The sequence below is a fragment of the Anoplopoma fimbria genome, chromosome 15 (genome assembly GCF_027596085.1).
Source record: "Anoplopoma fimbria isolate UVic2021 breed Golden Eagle Sablefish chromosome 15, Afim_UVic_2022, whole genome shotgun sequence".
Lineage (NCBI taxonomy): Eukaryota > Metazoa > Chordata > Actinopteri > Perciformes > Anoplopomatidae > Anoplopoma > Anoplopoma fimbria.
The window spans coordinates 16,099,921-16,119,786 of record NC_072463.1 but is presented as its reverse complement, the minus strand read 5'-3'; the positions used below and the strand labels follow the sequence as shown (position 1 = coordinate 16,119,786).

Sequence of the window (19,866 nt, the reverse complement as noted above, 5' to 3'; positions counted from 1 at the left end):
CCTACATACTTTGGTTTTATTTTTTGATATCTGCTGCTATCTTTCTTGCGTCTATATATTCTGCTTATTCTGTATTTCTGTACTACTGCATTTAAAAAATATTACTAGTATTATACTATGTGTACAATTATATTTTGGTTGTGGCTGCATTGGTAGTAGTGTGATCCAAACATTTAGAATAACTCCAGGAAAAAGATAAAGGTAATTATTTCTAAAATTCAAAACAGGATTTTTTATTTAATAGCAGCAATCTAACAGCACAATAAATAACATTGACATAACCACAATATCATCAAATCATACATTTTTTGTGTGATGGCATCATAAAATATGATAGTCATTGAAGTTCAAGCTTCAAAATATATATATTTTAATTAAAAAAAATGAATTGATGAGGATGAAAGGGGAAATCAAATAAAACCGATTTTAAATATTGTTATCCATTAAAGCATTTTTTTTATTAATGTGGGTATAATATAGGATGCATTCAGTAAAACACATGCGTAAAACTTTCGTAAGCATGGTTTAAGCATAGATTTGTACGTACTGTTTGTGAATGAGGCCCAATGTCTCTTGACGTCATTAAGGCATGTTAGGGAAAAATCCACTGTTTTTGTAAATTGATGGATTACATTAATCTTGGCAGCAGTTTGTCCCTGTGAGCGGTTAATGGATTTTTGAGAAGTGAGACTGCAGTATGAGCTTCTGACTGTGGCAAACACACAGGTGCATTTGGGCTTTTCATAGGCAGTAAATGAGCAATAGAAAAAGCTAAAATTGCAGCCTAAATGTGCCTGGCTTATAGCAATAACAAATGTGTTAATGTGGTATGGTTATGGGTACTTTGTGATGGTTGCAATACACATGGGCGCAAGAAAGACTTTAGAATGCACTTTACATCATTGCACTATCACTGTAATGGCCAACACTTCTTTCCCTTCATTAGCAGTCTACTGCTCGTATCACGTTTGATAGGCCACTCTGTGCTTGTAAACAGTGTCTCCCATTCAACTCTTTTGTGCCAAAGTTTTCTTTTTGACAATAGCTTGAAGCCTTCATATAACTGAAATAAAGTAATGGTTCACTGCTGTATAACAACGAGAAAAGTCTGAAGCCCTGAAGAAGTAAGAGTTAGATCAGAAGTTTTCTGGGAGTTTGTTCCAGATCTGTGGTGCATGAAATCTGAATGCTATTCCTCCATGTTTAGTTTTAATCAGAAATGTATTTTAGCGCTAAACTATCCAGGGATTTGTTAACCATCAGTAAAATTTAATTTGCAGTAAATTATTTGACAAACAGAAAGCCAGTGTAAGGATCTGAGCACTGCATTGATGAGATCCACTTTCCAGAGTCTTAGATTGGACTCGAACAGCAGCGTTCTGAATCCGCTGCAGCTGTCTGATCTGAGACCTGTAAAGACCGATTAGGTCTATTGAGTTCACTTAAGATAAACACATGGACAACTTTTTCTAGATCCTGCAACGCCACAATTTCTTTTCATTTTGATATAATCTTGAGGTGATAGTAAACAATTTTTTGTAATCATCTTATAGTGAACGTTAAATAGAGGTCCGAGCACATGACTACACCAAGAGTCCTGGCTTGGTTTGTGTTTTTAACTTAAGCAAAGTAAGCAGGGTACTGAATTTAAATTGTGCTTCTTTTGTCCAAAACAATTGGTCCATTTTTATTTTTGTTTAATTGTAGAAAAATCTTGTCACATGAAATCATTAATTTGCTTGATGCAATGATATTAGTCAAATAAATCTTTGTCCTTGTTTATTGTGCATTTTCTCTCTTTTTTGGGAAGTTAATTACACTCAAAATAAAAGTGTAAGAAGGTGGCGAGATAGTCCGTGACCATATCTGTACAGGTGTATATAAAGTAATATAAGAGGTTGTGAATTATTTTTACACAGTATTATCATATGTGTAAAATATGTAATAAAAATAAATATTTTTTATTTTAAGAAACAGTTAAATAACCAGTACGTTCAAGAGAAAGTAAAGGTAAAGATTGCATTAACGGAGTAGCTGGAAGACTGGAGATTTAAAAAGAAGTTAGTCCATTTAAAGCCTTTTAAATCAAATGGATTTTGAAATCAGCCCTCACTGTATTTGTTGCCAATGCAAAGACATTAGGGCGGTAGTTATATGATCAAACCTGGTGGATCTTCTAAGAATTCTGGCAGCTTTGGCAGAGTGTACACATAAAACATACATGGTCCAAGTATTGATCCCTGTGGAACGCCATGTTTATACTGACTGAAACTTATCAAGAAGATTGCTATTGGATATAAATGTCCCCACTGTTGGACTAATAAAGGATCATCTTATTTTATCCAATGCTGCAGTTTGAACATGATAGCGAGATTTGAAAAGGGTCTGTTATGGCTTAGAGTTTGAGGACAGAGGTTGAGTCTTTTCAGTAAAGGAGAATAATCCCAGAATTTATATATGATGCTGAGAAGACAGCTTTGAAGCAGACTGTACAGCTCTTTAGTGAAGTTGCCTAGAATGGAGCCTAGAGCTGATGTGGTTGGTTCAGAACTTGTATCAATTTTGATAAAAAGTGTGGTAGAGCATTTTTATACTTTAGCAATCCTTTAATCTTAGGCAATTTTTATTAGTACTGATATCAAAGTCAGAATTTGGGCTTCACTTCACAGACCACCAGATTGTGTTTCAGATGCCTCAAAAAAAAAGGTTCAAAATTTAAAAGTTTAATGAAAAACCTCCTCTGAGATTGATGGCAGCGCATCAAAAAGCATCCATTCTAAAAGGTCCTGAAGCACAATATGTTGCAGAAAGCTTTGATAGCCGGAAGAGTGCCACATTTAAATGCAAATCACAACGCACTTAATGAAGAACAGATGCATTATAACATATTATCTAATGAGTTACAAGCTCAGGGATCAAATGAGTGAAGCTTTAGCAGCATCAAACAGTGAATCATTCGTGCAGCTAAAGATTGTCTGTCAGCACAAAATCCCAAACTCGTCCAAACAACGGCAAACTGCCTGATGTAGCCCCTGTAGCATTATACACACAGTACAGGTAGATGTGTTAATCACAAAAGAAACCAAATCACCTGCCTTCTTCTGAGTTTAAAATGGCTGAACATATAAGCCATAGAATTAAAAATAGCCTCGGGGTGGAATAGTGATAAGCGGAAAACTGCCTACCTTTGCAAAATGAGTCGCACATCATTGCTGAAGCACGACATGTCGCATGCAGACCCCTGTCAGCTCCTCCCCAGTAATTATTACATTTCTGAATAAATTATCACCCTTTGTTCCATTTATGTCATCCCAGAATTTTTAATCTTTTTGTTAAACGTCAAGTGGGGTCGGTGTGGTGACAGGAAATTGAAAACTATCAGGCCGTCCGAGTGTATTACACTTACAAAACACGTGATGCTGCTGAGGAGCTGGGAAACACGAACTCAAGCCTCAGTGTTGCTCTTTACATCAATCAAACACTCCTCCATGAATACTGATACTTCAGTGGTGAACCAAGCATAATTATTTGAAAGCAAGTAAATGAATCAGGAGTGTAAATTGTCCAGGGTGCAATGGAAAAGGAAAACTATATCAGTCATTTCAATGTCGAGAGAGCCTGCTGACGACAAAGATTAGTGAATGCTAATCGCCTACAGCGGAGGAAAATGCTTCAGTCGTGTGAGTGTTCGGAGGGAAAAACCCATCAACCATGACATTATCTGGCATTGTAACAACAACAACAACAACCAAGACACATTGTCATCAGTGAGTCGGTCACAGTAGAAATCTAAAGACGAAAGTGTATAGCCATGCTAGCGGCTCTGTGAGGCTGTACTTTGACAAAGCAGCACTTTAAGGTAAAAGCTAACATCAGCTGGCTAACATGAAAATGAAGACTTGGGAACAACCATTTTAGAGGGGTGGGAACACATTCTTTAAATAAAGCACTTCTTCACTCTGATGCATGCCACTTATTTGGTTTTACACTATAAAGAAGATATTCTATACTTGAGGGAAACATCTTAAAGTAGTTGAAATGGCAAAGGATGGAGAGTCGAGCCATATTTAACTGCTCCTGATGCCCAATGTTCTCATCCTCTCGCACTATCCTGTGAAGAAGTTTTAATATTTTACCTAAGAAAAATGCCATGTTGATTGTAATAGTTGCTATTTTTGAAGATTATTATTAGGTAGGGAGCAAGCAAACAGAAGGCTCATATACTCAGTTAAAAAACAAAAAGGAGAAAAAATGGATCAAAGCAGACCAAAATGTCCTAGTTCCTGGTAGGTTGAGTTTTATTTTACAGCAAACACGTCAACCTTGTGTGCCATTATATTGTCTAATGTTGAAATTAGCTACTCCAATTTGTTTGTATTTTTTGCTGAAAATAATGCCAGCTTGCAGTTGGATAATGTTAGTTATCAGCATGTCTAATGTTAAATGGAAGTTTTGTCTATCAAAAGAACATTCAAGGAAAATTCTATAAAATTCTGTGGTCATCTTTTCAATTAAAGGAAAACCTTCTGTGGGTGTATTTTTTAAAGGATTCATGTTAACAATATTTCAAACTGTGTGCTGACATCTCCTTTGAGACTGTCAGAGTGATATTACATTACATTACATTACATTACAGTCATTTAGCAGACGCTTTTATCCAAAGCGACTTACAATCAGTAGTATATTACATATCATGATATGAATTCTAAGTACAAGCTGAAAGCTGACTATGTCCTAAGTACTAAGTCTTTTTTCTGAATCTACCTCAGAGGCTACCTACCACACTTTATGGTCCCGACAACATGCAAGCAGTGGTCATTGGCACGACTAAATCCCATACTCAGCTTCTCATGAGACCTGGCTGCACTCAGGTGATAATTGAGAAGCAGTAGAATGTCAGAGTAAGTGTAAACACTATCTCTCACCATATTTTGAGGCTGTGTTTGTCAGTATTTTTGCATGCAATTAGACTTTATTAAGTTGTACGTTGTTGTTTTGTCAACAAGCACATTACGTACATAAAAATGTTGTCTCATAAAAGTGAACATCATCATGGAAAGTTACTTTCTGTACACCGCCTTAAGCCTTCCAACCAACCACTATCTTGCTATAATCTGTCAAGGTTAGACTTCCAAGGTGATTTACAGAAAACTGTCTTCCACCGCTACAAGCGGTCGACTGTCAGCTGCAGGCGGGAATGCAAGGCAGAGAAGAGGCCCTTCAAGGAGACAGTAAGGAAAGACTGCATGTTATGAGAGTTTGTAGCACAATAAACTGTAGACCTGGATTGGTATTTAATGTTTTCTTTTAGCCTCATTAAGACAAATTATGAAGAAAATGATATTTGGTTTTGTTTAATCTGTCTCAGATTTGCATAATTCATACCGATTGAAAATGAGCATTAATTAGGCATGACACAACTATGTAAAGATATACTGAAATAATATCGTCAAAGGTAGCGAATGGAGTAACTCTTTTTCTCGCCAGCTCAACCGTTGCCATGTTAAGAGTCTTGTGAACGCAATCCCTCAGTCATAGAAATTCTCTGAATTTGAATTTTTAGGACCTTTATTTGCAAGACTACGACATTATATTTCACTTTATACACAGTGCTTGATCAGTTCGTATAGTTTGTTAAATATTCCAAGGGACATTTAATATTTTTAATTAGGTAACATTTTGTGAGGAAATATTATATATATATATATATATATCCTTCATTTTTGGCAAATGTCAGTGAAATAGTTAATTACATTTCTTAATGAACTCTTGAACTCCATTTACATTTTGAGAACAAACCATGTTGTACAACTGTTGTATTAATAAAGAAAATGTCACCAGAAGGTCTGGTTTCTTGTGGTTAATTAGTGTAACATTGTTTGAATGTATTTGACTCAACTAATATTGAATCCCAGGGGTCCTTATAGATTTAAATCTGACATTTAGACAGCAATTAATAAAAAAAACTGTCAATGTCAGGCATCGATTGTATTGTGCTGACATGGTAGGCTTCATCGTCTTGGGGCCATAAATGTGCTAAAGCTAATGGCAATCAAACCGATATAGCTGTTTAACTATTTCAGTCCGGACCAAAGTGGTAGAAAAGCCAAGAGAAGGAACATGTAGTAAAAATGTATTTCCTAGTAAAGCTATTTTTTTTTTTTTTTTTAATTTAACAATTTAGATTGCGGGAAAGTTTTTCCAGGTAATTACTAAGGGATACCTGTGAGAAAGAACACATTATACTAATGGGGCTACACATTGAAAAGATTTCTGCATTACCACATTATTCCATGAGGTAAAGTTATAGTGGTGTTCATTACTGCCATGGAGCACTGGAGGAGTTCTTCTGTGATGAGATATGGCAATTTATTTTTTGTCGCATCAACCATCCCTGAACTTGCCTCCCCTATTTTGACTGCTTTTCCTACATTTCCAGAATGCCCCAAGCGCCCCCCCAAGGAGAGACTCAGCTGTCCTTGCAGCTTCCAGCAGTTTAATGTACAGGAGTAGAGAGCGATATGAACATCAAAAAAGCAATGTATTTTCTGTCAAGAAAACGGGGGCATCACACGCCTCACCCCACTGTGCCCCTTGTGGCTACGCTGCATTCGGGTTTATTGGGTCTGCTGTCAGTGGAGAAATTGCTGTCTCTTACTCTCTCTACCGTTTCTCCCTGTGTGATTGTTGAGCCTTAATGAAAACTAGTGAGTCTAGAAGAAGTCCTTCCTTCTGAGGACATCAAATCAAAAGCATTTACCGCTAATGTTCTAGAAAAAATAAAAGCATCCTATTCAACTTCATGTGCTGAAAATATTGAATTTGTGGAGACATTTGGTATTTTGAAACAGCAAAATAGTCCCAGGGATGCAAGGAGCATTGCTCATACCTCTTTATAAGTGCCAATATGTATTTGGGATATTATTCTGTCTTTGTGAATATTATCAAGGTTATGTAAAAATATATCCCCAACCACAGCCTTGGGTCAGGCAGGTTGACCGCAACATTACTTGGGAAGGTAAAAAGAACAGAGTTGGCACACAGCCGGTCTAACAATCAGCTCCAGCACACGTAACATTAATCAAAAGGAACATAAAAGCTTCAGAAATTAGAGATGCATTAAAGTCTCTTTGTTTGTTGAATTGCAAGTTAGCGAGCACACAAACAATTGAATGATTAAAAATAATAGACTAATCTTGCAGCCCACTGAGTTCAAATGATTACAACTAGTAATTATCATATCAAATATGCTTAAAACAACATTGAAATGTAATTGAACAATATGATTCAAAATGAACGATGAATAGAAGATTATAAAAGAGGCAAAAGTAATTAAAGCAGTATGAATTTATATTTTGGCCACTTGGGAGCAGTAGAAAACCCTAAAAACAAAACATTGACAGGATCAAATACATTATATCTCTTCTTATGAAGCGGATATTTTTTATGCATTTTCAAACGACTGGCTATTTACACATTAAGCAGACACAGGGTAGCATCAGCATTCACCTTGAATTTCCGCCAACTTCACCATTTAAGTCCAATATATTCGCTCTATATTTCACTCTGTTTTGGTCTTCCCCAACCACTGAGAAAAATATGTGGCTCTTTCAAAAGTTAAATGCATAGCTATGTCTATTAGCTAGTTGCTAACTATTTGACTAACTGTGCTGGGCAGGTAGTGCACAGAGGTGTTTATCAGGGCTTTTTCACTGAAAACAGCTGCCTGTTATAGTTTGTAAAAATGAGTGGTGTACACAGAGGCGAAGTGGGGTGGGGTCTTCCAGCCCCAGTGTTTAATTTGCACTCGCCATGGGTTGACTGACTCGCACACCAATTAGCGTGTTGTGCCAACCTCAACAAATGTTGCTAACGGCGTAGAGGTGAAAGTTTGCAGGCGGAACTTGCGCTAGTAAACTTTTGTTCCACATTACGTGCGTTAATCTACATACTGTGTATCCTGCATGACCCCCGTACCGTGACGGTTCATTGCAAATACATGAAGCGTTACAGCCATAAAAACAATACTGATGACAGGAATTGGAGTGAACCAAAACCATTTGGATTGCGGGCCATAAAACTAACACAATGAGCCGAAAGAGGCTAACTGGCCCCGTAGAGCTCAGGGGAGCTGCAGAGTTTGGTGATAATTCTCAGTGGGTTCATTACAACAAGAGAATCCTTTCACATGATACACTCTTTTGCACCATCGTTAGTGCAGCTTTTAAATTAGCCTTTCATTAGGATAATTCTCAAATGAGAAAATTATAACCCTTGCTCAAAGCATGAGTCAACAGCAGAAAAAAATAAATTAGAAACACCCAGTCCATCTTTCTCACTATACAGAATGTGCAGAAGTTGTGTAGTACGTCTGAGGTCATTTACCATTCCAACCATTGCTCAACCTCCGGCTTAATGACCCTTTCCATTACAGACTTTCGTAGGATGCAGAATTTCTTAATGGCATGCAATGTCATTTTTTTTCCTTTTGCTGGAAAAAAAGAAAAAGTTATGAGTTGCCCTACTTTCCTGCAAATCTTGAGGCTCCCTATCATTATATCCTGAACATTAAAGTGGATTCAGGGCTCATACTGCACTGGGGAGAGAGACAAAAAAAAAAAAAAAAAAAAAAAACACACCACAACAAGCAATTACTCTAAAGACAAAAACAACCACTGACATAATAGTCCTTATTTGTGAGGCAAGAAGAATCTCACTTGACTAACTAGAGGCCAGTTCTTGCTATTTTGTGTTTTTTGCTGCTTAAATCTTATTTCTGTGGTAATAAACCGCCTGGATAATTGTGTTTGTCTTCAACTTCAACCAGAGAATTAATTGTAAAGATCCCTGCTGCCTGCTGACCTGATATGTCGCACTGAGTCATGCCTCGTTTGTTTTTTTGCATAGGTAGGCATGTGTCATCGTCTATCTTTTATTTATTTTTTCCCCTCAGAGAAACCAAGTGCACATAGTGGGAAATCAAAAATAATGCAGACCATGCAAAGGCCTATAGTGCACATGGATGTTTGGCCTACCTCCAGCTCATGCAAAGGATTTTAAATGGAAACACTTGAAATCGGGATTATCTATGAAAGGTTAAAGTGGCCACCTGCTGTTCTTCATGCTTTATCTGAATTATTCATGTAAAATGACAGCCGAGAGATGCTGTTTTTATGGCTACTCTTTTCATTATAGATAACCATATTAATATGTAATCTTATCCAGACTTACCATTAAAACTGTAAAAGATGGGCTTCAGGCAGAAAAAGCTACATTTACCTTTTTTCCCTCCCCCACTGATCTGCATTTACAGTGCACTTCCAGCTAAACGTTACATACTGACGTAAAGAGCAATTTGCTTGATATTTCTGCAGCGCACGCAACACAGTTGTACCTGCGTACTTATAAATATCATTTGGTTATTATTAGTGTTACCTGAACAAATTTCTCTAGGATGAGAATAGCAATATAGGGAATTTACCAAATGTTTTTGGAAGCTAATGCTGAATTTGTCCTGTTGATATGGGTGATGAGCTGACACATGCTTTGGTGATTGAAATATCCCTCTGTGGAATCAGCTGCCACTACATCATCCCAGCAGCATACACTGTAATCATAGCCATCTCCACTCTTATATCAGGCAAGGTCAGGGAGCTAATAACATCACTGCAGGAGAAAACATGGATCAAAATGAACGATTTAGACTTCAAATCCTAAGAGAGCCCAGTCGCTGATTGGGCTGTTGTGGTTTTGCAGCGGAGGCATTTCTGTGGCCGTATTGCTACTGTGTCACACATCGATCATTTGGCTGTAGACATGACATGAAAAATCCAAAAAAATCAGATGGGTTTCCCCACATTCAACTTGAAATGATCAATGCAATTAAATCACTGGGTAACTTTCTTTCAGCTTTCTGGCTATGAAAACAGGGCCAGTTTGTAGATACGGCTAACGCTTAATCAATGCTTGAAAAATCAACAACCCTAGTTTACTTATATTAACCTCTGACATATCAACAGGGAGAGTTTGGCTGAGATAAGTTTAATTTCCCTCCCTCTGCCAAGAGATCAGCTCCACAGCAGTCAGCTATCAGGGCTGGGCCACATATTTTGGAGCGCCAAACACCGTCCTAGCACATATGCGTAGAGGACGTTATGGATTACTTCATATTTAATAACACGTCAAAGTCAAAGCAGATTTGTACGAGCCAAAGTCCACAAAGGCTCAGGCTGCAGCAGATAGCGCTGCTGCACTAGTGGTTAGCCCTGCTGAGCTAGCTAAAATGATAAAAACTGAGTCTCTATAGCCAGTGAATAGTATTTCTTCCCCATGCTGCCCTCCAATGTTAAGTAAAATGTAGTCAAAAATGCAGTGAGGCTTATTGTGAGCTGATGAGTTTTTATCTGATTCTGCTGCCAACATCAACGTTCAAACTTTCTTCACTCATACACCAAAACAAAAAACAATGAATTAATGAACAAGAGGCCTGCTGGCGACAGTAAGGACGGTGTTTTCTGTCCTTAACAGGCCGTAGACATCCTTTGTTCAATGACGAAAGTAACTAGTACAACGTAAACTGATGCTTTTATTTCTCAGTGAAACATCTTCTACATTATTTTGCTAATTATTCAACACCAAAAGTAATTACTTGTTTTACTTGTTACATAGAGTTGTGCAGGGATGACAACCCCCGGACTTATCATCACATCCCTCTACAAAAAAAGATAAATTATAATTGGAAAAGACAGCTTTTACGCCATATTATTCAATAACAATATCCATAATCTAGCAAGATATCTAGTCTCATAACATAATATCCATATAATATCAATACATTTCCTAGCCATGGACTTTTGTGACCCTCACATGAATCCCAGCATCACTCAGCAGCACTCTATCCCAACAAGCTGTCTAATGAGCCTGAATGACTACTGTTTGTGTGTGTGTGTGTGTGTGTGTGTGTGTGTGTGTGTGTGTGTGTGTGTTGTGTGTGTGTGTGTGTGTGTGTGTGCGTGTGTGTGTGCGTGAATGTGTGTGATGCAGATCCAGGTCCATATGCAGATGAGACATTCCTAGTGGAATTTACATGACTATGCAGACTTGGCTGACGTTCCTGTACAGCTGCTAACCTTTCTCAGTTGGAACAGCCAGATGGAGACACTGGTTTCACCTGAGCCTTTGAAACCACACATGAGGTACTCATAGATCTAGATAGCGTTTGTGTTGTAATGTATTGTTATGGTCATTGTGGAGAAACGATAAGAAGCTTCACTAGCCGTTCAGTGAACTTGCGTAGTCCCAAAGCTAGGCCAGTATAAGGGTTCACTCGTGGTGGCCAAACACACAATGCATTCTGGTACAAAACGAGCAGGAGGATAATTGGTCCATATGAATGACACAGGCAGTCTTAATGGACTTTTAATGGACTTTTTAGCAATCATACTGTGTATACACAGTGAATTCTTCATTCTGACAAAACAAACTGGTACACAAAGTGAAGGGGCTACTTTATAACATCATACATGAAATATCAAATGGATCTTTCTTACTGTGTTGTTTCCATTTCCATTAAGATGTAAGCCGCTGTCAAAGAGTGGAGAGGACACTCGGCTGTGATCTGTGGACGGCCCGGGAGAACCTGAGAAACAAAAGACAATGATTTATGTTCTGTACAAAACAGGCTTCTGAAGAATCCCGGCAAAACATTTAGTCCATCTTCATGTTTCTTTTAATGTTTAATATCTTCAGAAACAAAGAAAACAAGTCAAGAGTTGCTCCTAAATTTCAAACAACGTGCCCCGGCTTTTGACTTTATTCTGCAGCGCATCTCACAGACAATCCAAAAGAGACAAACACTTCTCTTTGATATGATACAAGCTTGGCATTAGACCTTCTTTCTAATTCGGTCACACCGTGTGGCAGACCGCTCCTGGTCTCTCCTGCTTGTCATTTGTGCCACGGTGAAACAATGGGCGGCTTAGAGACAATACATTTTGAACCTTTTCTGTTCTCGCGGCAACAAAACAAGACTCAGCGGCCAAACACCCTACAGCAAAAAACCTGAGCGCCTCTGCACCGACGCCTTCTATGAATGTTAACTTACCCAGAAGAGACGAGGGCTGAACTTCTCACAGATCTCAGTTTGAATTTGGGAGAGTGTGTTGTTGGTTAATGAAATGAGCTGTAAATATTCATGCACATCTATTAGTATTAATGATTTCTCCACATCTGTGTGCTCTTCATAATTTGGTAAATTGTGCAAAATGATCACCATGTTTACTGGCGGCGACTGAAATGATTTGTTTTACATCGTTAATTTTTTTTGCTTACAGCTAATTCCTTAGACAAAACTTTTTGGTGGTTTAGTAGTCTGTGCATTTGTATCTAGCACACAAATGTGAACAGATGATGCCCCAGATGTTAAGTTCCCATGAGCTACACGGCGCTCCCTATCACATGTGTCATGGCTGTGTTACCTAAGAGATTAAAGGAATAGCTCAAAAGTGTGTGAATTAAACATTTAATATAAATATCATCTTGTTTGTTCACTCCGTACAAAAATTGAAGTGTACACCAAGCTAAACGTCTCCTGGCTGTGGCTTCATATTTAGCATACAGACTCTAAGGAAGAAAGTGAATAAGTGAATTTCAATGATACTGTGATATCTGTTATATATCAATTTTGACAGAGAAAATTCTCCACCTTGACAAAACACCCCAATCTGAGGTCTACCTACTTATTTTCTGAACCTTTCAACTTCATCAGACAGTCTTTCTCACCAGATGGAGTTTACTCAGTTATCATAGAGATGAACCGTAAACCCTGTCTGCTGAAGAAAACACCAAGATGTGGTTAAAAGCTGTGTGGGGAAATAAAAAGCTAGTATGTTGAAGAAGAGGAGTTTGTTGTCAAAAACGATTTCACGTACTTCTGAGTACCAATTACAATTCAGTAATATTTTACTTTAAATCAGATGACATTTGGTGGTTTTTTTGCCCATGTCAATCAAATATTGCTGCAACTAACAATCATTTTCAGAATAGATAATGAATAAACTCAGATTAGATATCTGGAGTTTTTCCAGGTACACAACTATCTCCTCTACTTGATATAAAAAAGAGACAAAGCAGTCCCATCTACCTTTAAAAGAGTGCTTTATAAAATTGATAAAATTTCCAATTTTCTTTTTTGTGTTCAGTGCGGCCTCAAGTTCTCATTTTCCTGCGCGCTATCATTTTCTCACCTCTCTCAGCTGCGTCCCTGATTTCTCACCTTTTACTGGCTCCACATGGATTATTTTAGAATCTGTGATTTCCACTCTTCCAGCTGCTGGCTGTAAGTACAGGAGCAGGGGATTGCAGCTCTGGGTGTTTCTGACTGCTTGCCTCACGCCATCGAGCATGACAATTTATTACTTTGAAAAATAAATGCCCATCTATTGAACGGCTTTAAAGCGTCAAGGTGTGCTAAAAGACAATCTCCCATAAACGTGGTTGAATCCTTTATCCCCTAAGAAAATGCTCGACGCGATGGAGTTTATTGTGAGCTTGCGTGGCATCAACAACACACGACTCTTACCTAGAGGCAGTTTTAGAAATGATGGGACCTCTCGCAGGTAGCGAACGGTGATGGTGACCTCATCTCCTGCGGTGCGCAAGAGGTGAACCTGGCGGGAACGAGAAAGGGAGAAACAGATTGAGATTAAGATAGATAGCGAGACAGAGAGAGAACGATTGAGCGATGCAGCGAGATAAGAATTGAATCTTGTGAAAATGAAACAAGCCACATTCATGTCAAGCCGTACACAGCCTGAGCAAACAAAATAAAACATTAGAAGAGTGAAGAACATGTTTTCATTAGTTTAAGCTTGAAGGAAGTCACTTAAATCATGAAAGGCCGAACTTGAGGGCCGGAGTTTCAGTCAGCAAAGTGACAGCTGACATGAAAAAGTAATTACGCTCCAAATGTCTGACTATCTGATGTTTAAGTGATATAAAATATGTGCTCAAAGTTGTCGAGTCAAAGAGGTATTTACTAAGGTTATGTTTAGAGGATTAAAACATTAAATCTGTCCATCAGCCGCGCATCTTGGAAAAAATAGGATAATAAATACGCAAATGAGACACTTGACTGTCACTTCTTCGTACCCTAAATGTACATCTGCCATCAGATCCCTGGCTATCCTCTCAAACGTTGTGCGGTCGCCTCACTTGAGCCCGAGCATCTGTCAGTGCTGCCAGTGGGACAGCCTGCCATTAAAAAGCTCTGGATTGTCTTCTGAAGAGAAACTGCTCATGTGTTTTGACACTCTGGAGGTGAATTTAGTGAACAGCTGTTTGGGGCTGCATGAGGAGACAAGGACGACAGACATGGGAAGAGTGTGTGCCTGTGTTTGTGTGTGGGAGATGGGGGGGGGGGTGTGGCAAGAGTATAAAGGACATGTTTAACGAAGAGAGAAGCTAAGTTTGAAAGAGAAATTGAGCAACAACAAAAAAAAAAAGAGGTGACCTGTATAAAAGACACTGAAAAACATAAGCACCCTCAACTCCTGTGGATTTATTTTTTAATTTTTCAATTTGTCACATGGTTAACCAAAAGGAAAACAGCCTCTTGTCAAGATGACAACTGGGATTGTTGATTGTTGGTGTTGGGATTGAATCTGGTAGAAGTCTGGAACAGCAATGAACGGATGGATGGAGCAGTGTGTTGGCTTTTTTATAACAGTTAATATACTCACAACTTCCTCATGTGTGCAGGGCTCCACATTTATACCATTGACCTAAAGAAACCAAAAGAGAGAGTGGAAAAGTAACAAAGTAATTACAGGGGGGAGAAAGTGTGTAATTAAGCAACTCTATGCTCATTTGCTGCAGCGACAGGGCCAGAGGGGTGGCCAGGGGTGGAAAATGATTGGCAACCCCTGGTGCAACCCCCTCCCCCATCCGTTCCCCCACCTGCAGCAAACTGCATAATATTTTAGGTGCCCAGTCGTGGATTCAGGCTCAAGGACCTCTTGTAGTTGCGGTGACTCATACTTTCCCAAAACATCTTCTACTACCTCAGACTGCCACTGACTGCTAGCTGACTCTTTACTCACTACTCTTAGGCCAGTACCAGAACACACACTGCTACTGTACCTCTTGGCTGTTGCTCTGCGGCTCACTTTTATTGTTTTGGACGGTGTGTTTGGCCAACCGCTAACAGCTAATGGAACCACCAATGGTCAAACTCATTTGTCCAAAACAAATGAAATAAACATATCCTTATGTATTTGGGTTGGCTTTCTTTTACTGAACCTCCTCGGAACCATGACTCCAAAACCTGGATATGAACAGAAACATGACCTCTGTGAAACGGTACACGCCTACTGAACGGGCCTATTAGGTGCAGGTCCAAACAAACAGACCAGAAAAGAGACACAAAACAAAACACACCACACCTAAAGACCATACCACAAAGACACACAAAATAACCACAAAGAGAGGCAAATCTCTTGAAAGAAAGACCAACAAAGTGACCATGAAAACACAAAATGCTCACTAAGACACACAAAACGACCACAAAGAGACACAAAACGACCAAAAAGAGATACAAAACGACCACAAAGAGATACAAAACGACCACAAAGAGACACAAAACAACCACAAAGAGATACAAAACGACCACAAAGAGATGCAAAACCACAAAGAATTGCAAAACGGCCACAAAGACTTGCAAAACGGCTACAAAGAGATGCAACAACCTCAAATAGATGCAAAACAACGACAAATTAATGCAAAACGACCACCAAAAAGAGACCCAAACGACTTAAAAAAGACGCAGAATGACTACAAAGAGATGCAAAACAACCACAAAGACAATTTCACCACAGGGATCTGTACACGTCTGTGTCCAAGGCCCTTGCGGCTCAAAATTTGTCCATGGCTGTGAGCTGTAGCAGCAACACATTATAATACGATAATATTTCATATTAAATTAGAAAGTTTATTTTCCCTCCTATTCTATTCCAACCCATCCCGTGATTTGCTGCCTCCCTGCCATGGCTTAAAGTAAGCAAATAGATGCAATATTCTGCAGTGTGACAATTCAAAGTCATTGCAAATATGGCAAACATGAGCCAAAAGGTGAAAGCAATAGCGATTCAATTTATAATATCATTCCTAATAACTTCCAATATGAGTATTAATATGTCTTGGCTGTCTGATGAATCTACTGGGTTTTCTAGATAAACATCACGCCAAATAAACCTGCCAGACAGATTCAAATTAACTTTTTAAAAGATTAAATGAACAGCATTACTTAACCCTAGACACTTTGGGGTGTAGATGATTTAAGCCCTATGATTAATCTACCACAGAATTAAAAAAGAATATGTTTGAGCAGAAAGAGCAGACACATTAAATGACTCATTTGATTAATATCATGCAGTTCAAACTTCAAAAATAATCTCGCCCCATTTTGAAAATGAAATTACACTGTCAAAACAGAAGAAGGGCTGAAATTGAGAGGCAACAAGTTGTCACTCTTGGCAGTGACCCGGATCAACCTCAAAGCACAAAAAGTCACAAACTGATGTACCAACCTGCAACACGGCGTCCCCGACGAATAGCTTCCCCGTCTGATCGGCTGCAGGCGTCAGTTGTCAAGTGTCAGAGGTTAATGAAAACATTAGAAAATAATTGCTCATTTCATACATGGTAATGTGGTGGAAATAGCAAGCAGTGTCTTTGTCTGACTAATCTCTGGAAACGTCAGCTCAGAGAAAGAACACAGGAAAGCATGAAATTTGAAACTAATCAGGATATAAACTCATTTGCAGTGGCACGGGAGGAAACAATGAGAGCCCTGTTGTGAAAAGATTTGTAAAGCCTTGTGAAGGGGGCTCTTAGCGCCCCCGGGGATATGAAGACATGATTTCCTCGTATCCCAAAAAGGTATTAAGAGGGATGTGGGCAAAAGGACAAATTACAGGGAAACGATTCACTCACATGAGGCTCTGATATTGAATCCCAACAGGATAGCGAGAGGTAATCAGTTCTAACAATTCAACTGACGAACATGATTAAAGCCTTTTCTTCTCCCAATAGTTAACAGCATGAGTACATTACTCTTTCAATCTTGCAGCTGTTTACTCCGTTTCAGTGTTTCTTTCCACACTTTTCTTAACAACTTCTCTTTTTGCTTTTTAATTTCAAGCAAACTATGTTACTTCTTGTAAAAACAGCTCATCTTTTACCTATTGTTTACCAGTGGGGGAACCAATAAAGCTGATTTTAAAGAAATACAGTATATCTACATTTTTTTGCTTCCTCTACAACGACAAAAAGGAGAGGATCGGTAATCTCATGTCACGGAGCTGGGTCCGGACATGTATAGCCTAGCTAGCACAAAGACACTAAAAGGTGACTTATACGACTTGTTTGTCTAATGAAACCTCACTGCGGTCACTGTTCATTACAAACACATGATGTGGAGTCAAACGTATCCTAAGTTGTCCAATATCTCAGGCTATAGAAAAAAAGCATTAAGAATAATTCCAAAAACAAGTCTTTGTTGCTAATAATTCAGCCACTTCTCATATATGAGACAAGATAATTGGATTCAGTTGTTTTTCGAACCTTAAAACCACTTAAGGGAAATAAAAGGGGAATGTGAAGTGGTTTTTAACAAATGCTTTAACGTTTATATTTTTAGGGTGAGTTATGCAATGGAACCATTTCTTGACGAACAACAGCTGGGAGCAGCTTCAGGATGTCAATAAGGTCATAAGGTGTGGTGCTTTCATATTCCAACCAGTAGAAGCACAGATTGTTGATTTTTAAATGAATGTTTCATGTGTGATTTGAACAAAGGCACATTGATTAACTAAGTCAGTGTTAGGGGGTAGGCATGTTTTTTTCAGAGCTACGCTGATGTTCCTAGCCTTTATGCTAAGCTAGGCTGGGGGTCAAATGGAATATGCCGCTTTAATTTTTACTGTTCTCTTCTGTCAAAACGTTTCCCCAACTTGTAGGACCCCTTAACACTCATGCATGAGATGAATATCACAAGTCTCCTTCTCTCCCTCCCTCGCTCCTTTTTGTAAAGAGAGCAAAACTGAATGTTTCTATCTGACTTTCCAAAAATGTAACCAATTTGTTCACTCACTTTTCTATGACTTACTCTGCAAATATGTCCTCACCCAATATTTTGCTATAAAGGAAATGTTGAAGTTCAAAATTAAATTGTGAACTCAAATGTCACCTGAAAAATATCCAGTGTCCCTTTCTAATTTCATTAACATTTTCATAATAAACTTGATCAATGACATTTAACACTGCATCGGAAAACCGGTTCCAATTCCACGTTGGAGTAGAGAAATGAAACACTTCTTACCTACTTGATCTTTGAAAATCTTTGAAATAACCACAGGCACGTTGTGCTCTGCACCTCCCTGAAACACAGGAGAGAATAAATGAGGGTGGCCGCTGTTGAGTTTCGGTGATGAAATTTGCTGCTAAAACTGCTTTCCCGTTTCCACTTTAGTCTCTCCATAATCCAAAAAAACATATGCTTACTTTGATGCTTAAGCCCAGACCGCCAGTCACCTGTCTTCGCAGTACAACAGTTCTGTGCTTTAGAAAGTGGGAGTTTCTTATTGGCAATAGGATATAGTGAACATTGAAACAGTATTCTGTAGTCATGCATCACGAATAGCAATTGCAAAGTGTGGAGCCCTCGGGCGCACTTACATTTACTGGGGATTCACTTTCACTGGTGCAAACCACGTCCAGCTTCTGTATGGTTAATACCTCTTTGGTCAATTTCAGGCAGACGTCATAGGTATTGTTGGTCTCCTCATTGTACAGCAGAGCAATTCCAGATTTTGTCTGTTGGAATTGAGAAGAGGAATTGACATTTTGCCAAGCAGAGCAATTATGTACACAATGAACATTTTAATCCTCTTTTCTCAATGTGTCACTTGTGTTCCCCATTCTACCGGTCTACTTTTGTGGTAATTGGTTTTGCTTGACATTGGGGAAGTGTGAATTTTTGTGTAATAGAAAAAAAAAAACGGATTGCATGTTTTGAACTTCATATCTTTAAGTAAAAAAAGAAAAAGGGGGACACGAAAAAGTTCATGGAAATTGTACTCAGACACTTTGAGGACAGAAATGACAATAGACGACTGACAAAACAACAAGGCAGAGACGTCACACTTGATGGATGGCTATCTTTGAGTAGGTGAAGATCTACATACACACCACAGTGCAGTTTGATTTCACAAACACCGTACTAACTGTAATGAATTACAAACCCAAGTTTTTTTCAAGTTCTAACGTGCTGTTAGCCACATATGGCTCAGTGGCACCTTACCCTTTTTTTTTGTCTCACACTCCCCTGTTTAGATGAGCTCAAGTATCCCTACATCAAGGTGACGTAACATGGTCCAAATGTATTCTTCTGAATTGTATTTACTGGATATATTTCTAACACCCCATTTATTCTGGAGGTTCCAAAATTCAAATCAGGGCTCTGTAAATAGGTCTCTAAATGTTTTGAGGCCACCACTGACCTGAAGAAGGAGTAGTTCTTTAAAGTTTAATTGACAAACTTAACTACTACGACTCAGAGGCATGGGTACATCATTTTGTTAAATGCCCCTACCTCCTCCTCTATCATCTCCTGTGGGCAGAACTAAGACACAAGGAGAAGAGGCGATGAAAAGATTGAGATGCCTATGCATAACGAAATGCAACTAGTGAAGGCCAATGACACTTTGTTCTGCGCCCAAAATAGCCTACTTTTTCTTTTTAATATTAGTGCATTCTGCAGCTGGCCATACAAAGTACGTACTGTTGCATGCTGTATGCATTCAATTGGGA

General features: G+C 38.7%; 1 protein-coding gene across 2 annotated transcripts in view; it reads right to left on the bottom strand.

The window, feature by feature from the left end:
* sntg2 (syntrophin, gamma 2) overlaps nt 1-19,866 on the bottom strand; it is a 76,215-nt gene that overhangs the window by 33,129 nt on the left and 23,220 nt on the right. For both annotated transcript variants that reach the window (XM_054613960.1, XM_054613961.1), the window contains exons 2-8: nt 18,733-18,870; nt 18,559-18,615; nt 18,377-18,434; nt 16,584-16,627; nt 14,739-14,780; nt 13,580-13,667; nt 11,550-11,638 (exon numbers count right to left, since the gene is read on the bottom strand). In XM_054613960.1, coding sequence (XP_054469935.1) covers nt 11,550-11,638; nt 13,580-13,667; nt 14,739-14,780; nt 16,584-16,627; nt 18,377-18,434; nt 18,559-18,615; nt 18,733-18,870 — 516 coding nt within the window. The remainder of the gene's footprint in view (nt 1-11,549; nt 11,639-13,579; nt 13,668-14,738; nt 14,781-16,583; nt 16,628-18,376; nt 18,435-18,558; nt 18,616-18,732; nt 18,871-19,866) is intronic.